The 7,041-nt window shown below is 29.2% G+C and overlaps 2 protein-coding genes across 2 annotated transcripts in view; one reads left to right on the top strand and one right to left on the bottom strand.

Moving 5' to 3' along the window:
- Positions 1–402: 402 nt before the first annotated feature.
- On the bottom strand, positions 403–1,483 carry Phum_PHUM440010 (chymotrypsin, putative; the record flags this gene model as incomplete). Its single annotated transcript, XM_002429518.1, has 4 exons — positions 403–663; positions 749–901; positions 977–1,220; positions 1,326–1,483. 4 exons carry the CDS (start codon positions 1,481–1,483, stop codon positions 403–405), a joined length of 816 nt encoding a protein of 271 aa, XP_002429563.1.
- A 4,500-nt stretch (positions 1,484–5,983) lies between these two features.
- Positions 5,984–7,041, top strand: part of Phum_PHUM440000 (uncharacterized protein) — a gene marked incomplete at both ends in the record, with an annotated part of 2,031 nt that continues 973 nt past the window's right edge. Inside the window, 3 exons of the mRNA XM_002429517.1 lie at positions 5,984–6,000; positions 6,491–6,783; positions 6,865–7,019. Of these exons, the coding sequence (XP_002429562.1) occupies positions 5,984–6,000; positions 6,491–6,783; positions 6,865–7,019 (465 nt within the window). The remainder of the gene's footprint in view (positions 6,001–6,490; positions 6,784–6,864; positions 7,020–7,041) is intronic.

Here is a 7,041-nt window from a genome sequence, read left to right as displayed (position 1 = left end):
GATATAAAAGGTTGAAAAAAAAATTTCGAGGTTTTTATTAATTTAAAAAAAAGAAAAATTATTCTATTGATTGATACAAATAATAATAATAATAGTAATAATAATAATAGTAATAATAGTAGTAGTAATAATAATACTTAGGACATGATAAAAAAACGACACAATGAATTCATTAAAAAAAAAAAATCATTATTATTATTATTATTATTGATGAGATGAAGTGCTAATAATAATAATAATAATAATAATTTTATTGAAAAATTGAGTTTGGATTTTTGTTTTAAAAAAAAATCGATAAATCGATCGATAATTAATTAATTAATTAATACGGATAAAAATCGATGATGAATTTTTAAAATGAGGTTCGATCGATCGATCGATCGATTGATTGAGAGGTTGTTATTAAATAGATTTAAATAAAATTAAGAAGGTGAAAAAAATGGCGACAGAAAAATATTTTGATGACGCCATTGAATTTCCAGAACTATTTGGAATTTCACTGACCCAAAGCAATTTATTCGATTCGTCACCCAAAACGTTTTTAAACCAATTTTCGTATTCTGATATTTTAGTGAACAACAGCGGAAAAGTCGGACTGTTTGGAATTTTCGTTAGCAAACCGATTAAAATTCCATCTTTTGTAACCGCCGTACCCATGGCCGTCTGGAGAAAAATAATAAAAAGGTGAGAAAAATTTTTTTTTCTGGAAAAAATGATAACGAAAAAAAAAATTTGGAAATTATTTTACCATGTCGTAAAAATCTGGATAATCTTCGTCGAAACCGCAAAATTCATCTTGTCCGAGAGTCATGGAATCTCCAGTCGGATATTTACAATCTTTATAAAGTATTTTAAATTTTTCAATAACGGCCAAAGTCGGATGATTTCCAGATTGAAGACCCTAATTAAATAAAATTTTTTTTTAAGTTTCGAAATCCCGCCGCTGACACCGCCACCGTCGCAAAAAAAAACTCACGTGTATTTTCCATCCGCTCAATTTTCCAGAGTCCGCCATGAGTTTTGAATTTTTCAACGGTAATTTAACTTGACTCGCATTTTTAGAAAAAACAATATCTTCTTCTAATTCTATCAAAACCAAACCACCCTTATCAACATCATCCCCCTTATCGAAATTACTATAAACGAATCTTTTACTTTGTATTTCACCGACCGGCCTTCCAGAATCCGCACTTCCATAACTTATTACCAAAGGCGTCAAACTATTAAAAAAAAAATTTTCCCTCGTTTTCGAAACGTTTTTTTCTTTGAACGATAATAATAATAATAATAATGATAATAATAGTCGTTTGTTTTAATTTACTCACTCGTTTGTACAATGTCTTGCGCTTAATATCCATTTGGACGTCAATATAATACCACCACAAGTGTAAAATGGTGGAATTTTAATGACTTTTGTAAATACTTGAAATGGAAATTCATCATCTTTAGGCGTACGAGATCCGTTACAAACTAAAATAATCATCATCATCATTATTATATTAGAGAAAAAGAGATAGAGATAGAGATAGAAAAAGAAAATCATTACGAACATACCTGTCAATAACGTTAAACCTGTTAGTGTTAATAATAATAATAATCCATAATTGTTACCCATTATTACTTTGATGATAAAAAAACTAATAATAATAATAATAATTTTTCTTCACTTTCAGTCGTCTTTCCTGTTCCGTTGTCGTCGTCGTTTGTTTTATCCAAAAAAAAATCGAACGGAGTAGATATGATGATGATGATGATTCAAAATGATTCTGCCAGGTAAGGAAAAAAAAAAAAGATAAAAATTTATTGATTTTATTATTGAAGAGTTAAAAAAGATAAACGACAAAAAATGTTTTTTTTTGTTGTTTGTTGTTTGTCGTCATCATAAGCGTTTGCAATATTTGTATGTTTGTACGTTCTTGGAATTGTTATCATCATCATTATTATTATTACTGCGAAAAAAGAGGTCATTCAAAAAATATTTATTTTATTTTTTCGGAAAGAATTGACAAAGTTTTTATTTTTAAAAATTGATTTTTTTGATTATCGATATCGATGACGTCATATCGACGTTTAATTATCGATTTTCTTATAATTAATGTCGGTCAAACGAATCGTTTTCTTTTATCATTATTATTATTATTTTTTGTATTATTTTTACCTTGCGAATACCGAACGCGATTAAATAGGGGAGATTTAAAGAATTGCCAACATTTAAAAAAAAAAAAAAAAAATTAAATAGTAATAAAAATAATGATGATGATTTACCTCGTTCGATTGATGTTTCCAAAATGGATACTAAATTAAAAACAAACAAACAAAAAATTTGTTAAATTTTTTTTTTTTTTTTAAAAAAGCACACAAAAAAAAAAAAACTAAAAATTTTGAGCAAATTTAACAAGAGAGAGAGAGAGAGAGAAAACTTTTTACCAAGAAGACAAAAACTTGACTAAAACTACCGGGGGTTAAGTGGAAGTCGTTTGTCAATATTAGTCTTTGTGAGACTAATAATGATAATTTTATCTGTTGAAAGATAAAAAAAAATTTGAATTCATATCAATTTTGTCGGTTTTCTTCGACGTAGAAAACGAATAATCCATCTCTCTCTCTCACTCACTTCCTCTCTCTCTCTCTCACTCTCATTTTCGAATTGATGAAAACTACCTGCGTAGGATGTATATGAAAAGAAAAATTTTTTCGAAAAGTTTGCAAACGTAGGATTTTATATAATAATAATAATAATTTTGTTTGTTTGTTTGTTTGTTTGTTAACGTAATAAAATAAAAAATTACTTTTTATCAGGAAGGTAATAAAACAACTCGGTGGGGAGGAGGGAGGGGGAGGGGGGGAAAACGTAAAGCGCCGAATATGAAATCGAAAAAAAAAAATTTTTTTATCGCCTCCCTTTTCGTCGTCGGACATGCAGATAAAAATCGTGAAACGGAAGCTATTTTTTTTTTTTTTTTTGGGTTGTTTTTTTGTTTGTTTTTCCTACCGTTGTTTCCCTTCCCCTCTCCCCTCTCCCTCTCTCTCTTTTCCAGTTTTTCACGCGCGGGGGGCGGGGGGAAAAACCACCAGAAAACAACGTTTTTATCAGAGAAATAATAAACAATTCAAATTTCATCCGCTTTTAACGTTTTTTTTTTTTTTTTTTCGGAAAATTTTTTAGATAAAATAATGATTTCTGTCGTTTTGCACCATCACCACCGCCACCACCACCTGATTTTTATTAATCGAAATGTTTTTACCCCCCGAACGTACTCGAACGCCCCACGCGTTTTCCTATAATAAAACACAACGTTCGAATCTTTTTACATCACTTCCGTTTTCTCTCTCTCACTCTCTCATACCCATTTAAATTTAAACCAATTGTTTTGGTTTTTTACCCCCCCCCTCTTTCCTCCGTACTCACACTTATTATTATTATTATTATCTATTAAAAAAAAAAAACGAGAGGCAACAACAGGAACGTATAACGGATTTTAATTGCATCATAATATTTATGCGGTTTTATGCGTGATATATCTCATTCCATATAATTTTACCCTCCTCTCTCTCTCCCTCCCCTCCCCTCTCTTCTATCTCTTTCTCTTCTCGTGAATTTTCCGACAACCTTTTTTCCCCATCCGCATTTCCCGAGCATTCGAATTTCACCGAAAAAAAAAAATTTTTTTTTTTTTTTTTTTTTAATCCTTCGCGATTTATTACGTCATTAATTAATTAATTAATTTTTTATAATTAAAAAATAATAATGATAATTAATCAGTACCGTAATTAATTTTTTAACGTAATTATTCTAACGTATTCTAAAACCACGATTCGAGATTTTTTTTTTTTTTTTTACATGACCCGACTCGATTAGATTTGGGTCAAAGGACGCGTTAAGGTCGTTTATCGATTTTTCATTTTCTATTATTATTATTATTATTATTACATATATATAATAATTAATTATCGTGTAGAAAAAAAAGGTTTTAAACCTTAACTTATTATTATTATTAATTAATTAATTGATTAATTAATTTTTATTAAAAATAATTATGGACGAAAATCGATTTTTAAAAAAAACAAACAAAAATGTCGACATGCGCGAACGTTCGCGAACGAGAAAATGAAAATTTTAACGTTTTTTATTATTGATATTATTATTATTATCATAATAATTAATTTCCGAGTGTACAAACACACGATGATGATGATGATGATGATGATTATAAAAACAATTCCATAACGATCGATCATGTAATTTTTCTTCAACGTTTTTGTCTCTCTCTCTCTCTTTCTCTCTCTGTTTATCTCTCTCTTTCAAATTTAAACATTTCATTCTTATATATAAATTATTATAATTTTAAACGTTCGGGGGTAAGTTTTTTTTTTCATTTTCACCCCTGATATTTTACGAACGTATAATTAAAAATAATAAATATATATGTTAAGAAGGGAAATCAAAATGTCAAAAAATATTTGACGTGACAGTCACAAGTCAATCCGAACGCTGTTATTCAGAAAGAGATAGACAGATAGATAGAGATAGAAAGAGACAAAAATGTTTTTTTTTGTGGTTCGTTGACTGAATGAAGCATTTATTCGTTAACTAGTAGCGGTTGTCAAAACTATTATTGTTAGGGAGACGTCGTGAACGTGTATATCTTTGTCGTCTGCTTAAAAATTAAATAACGAACAGTTATATTTCGTATATGTGTACATAAAGACGAACAGGGGAAAATTGAAAATTGGGAAAATTGCAAAAGAGAGAAAGAAAAGTGGTGCGTGAGTGCGTGCGTGAGTGCGTGCGTGAGTGCTTGCGTAAAAAAAGAGAAAATAATAATAATAACGACGACGACGACGATGATGATGATAAAAGCGAAAGGGAAAAAGAAGGAAAATAAATAAAGGGAAAAAAAGGTTTTTCCAACTAAGAATAAATCTATCGGGAAACAAAAGAAAATCACCGCATTAAACTCTTGTCATCTGTCAACAATCTAATTTCCTGGTTCGGGATTGGTTTAAAATGTTTCCATAGTCTCGTTCATTAAATTTTAATTAAATCAAAATATCATTTGCTAAACGTGAGCTCAACATAATTTTTTTCCCTTTTTTTTTTTTTTTCTCCTCGTTATTGTTGTTGTTGTCGTTGTCGTCGTCGTCGTCGTCAGAAAAGAAAGGGAGACCCCCTTCCCCCTCTCCCTCCTATACTATGTAATTGTATAATAATAAGTTTAAAAACCATATTGAAAATTTTAACTTTCGTAAGTGAAACATGTATTTAAATTAACCATTCACTATGTGCTTTTGAAATCAATTTCGAATTGATGGGAGGGGGGAGATTTGTAATTCGTTTAACTCCGCCCACTTCAATTTTCAAGTTCCGCCCATTGTTAACGCTTTTATTACGTTAATAACAAAACCGAATATATATCAATGAAATATTTTTTTTCGGTGGCGGTGGCGGTGGCGTCGTCGTCGTAAACGCCTACTCATCATATATTTAATGAGAAAAAATTGAATTTTTTTTATTGATTCGTTAGGCAAAAAAAATTCTTTTAAAATAACGATTTCCAATCGATCAATAGAAATTTATATGAGTTTTATCATCATTATCTCACTTTAAACTCGTTAAACAAGTTAAAGTTTTTACATAATCAAATGATGAATGTGTCACATATACGGTTTTTAAATTAAACTTATTATAAAACCTCTTATACAAAAGAAAAAACATTGTTATTATACGAAAAAAAAAAAAAAAAAACATAAGATGAACTTATACACGAGGGGTTTAAAAACGTTTTATTAGTTTTTCATACGATTTGAAAATCTCGTAAATTAATTTCAACGTACGTTAACATTATTTCACGTATGAATTTGTTAAAGAAAAAAAATCTTTTTACATTTCGAGTGTAAATTGGAAAAATGGCAAGTTTTTTGTTGTAATAAAATTAAATTGGTGGAGTAAGTTTTTAACTTTAGTACCGGGTTCAACCGTGTCATGTTAACAGCTTGCTAGTGAGAAATAATATTAATAATATTAATAATAATAATAATAAAAACATTTTGATGTGTGATAAACAAAATAATAATAATAATAATAAATAAGTAATGTTCGTGTAAAAAAAAAAAAAAAAATAAAGAAAAAAAATGGAGTTAAATTTTCATATCGTAATAGAGGAAAAAGTTTAAATATCGAAGTAATAATAATAATAATAATAATAATTAAATAATCGGTTTGAGTTTGAAAGAAAGAGGAAAAGAAGAAGAAGAAGAAGAAAGAATACCTGACGAATCTACTAATGCTAGAACAGAACAATCCGGCGAAAATTATGACTATCTTAAAACGGAATCCATCTCAACAACAAATGAAAAACAACGTCACGAAAAAAGATTTATTTATAAATACAGAAATGGACGAATTAGACGATGGATTAAATATAAAAAACAATAATAATATTAATAATAATAATAATAATAGTAATATTAATAATAATCAAAATCGTAGCGGTAGCACGAATAATAATGGTAAAACGACGGAAACGTTAAATTTTTTACGTAACGATTACGTGACGAGATCGGAAAGCGGTTTGATGTTAAGGGTAAACGATAAATCGATAAATTCAAATCGTTTCGATTTGGATCTAATAAAAAAATCGAATCGAAGTGATGTCAATAACGATGCTTTAAGACTTAGCGAATCGATATCGTATTTGAAAACGGCAAACGATTTCGTCAATAGGACAAAAATCGATACTAATAATAAAAAAATTTTACCCGATGATTTGAGGACTAATCGCGGTTTAAATAATAATAACAACGGTAGTAGTAATAATAGTGTTAATAATAGTAGTAGTAGTACTAATAGTGCGTCCTTACAAGGAACGGGTAGTGGACAACAACAATCGCAACAACCGCAACAACCGCAACAATCTAGGAATAATATTAGTTTTAGCGTTGCTTCCTTACTTGCTGACACAAGGCCGAGAAGATCACCGTCGGTGTTTCAATCGGAATCTCCATCGCCGCCGCCAATTGTACGTATTAATTTTTATTTTT

Source organism: Pediculus humanus, genomic scaffold, assembly GCF_000006295.1.
Source record: "Pediculus humanus corporis 1103172108209 genomic scaffold, whole genome shotgun sequence".
Classification (NCBI taxonomy): domain Eukaryota; kingdom Metazoa; phylum Arthropoda; class Insecta; order Psocodea; family Pediculidae; genus Pediculus; species Pediculus humanus.
This window is presented reverse-complemented; position numbering and strand designations above follow the sequence as displayed.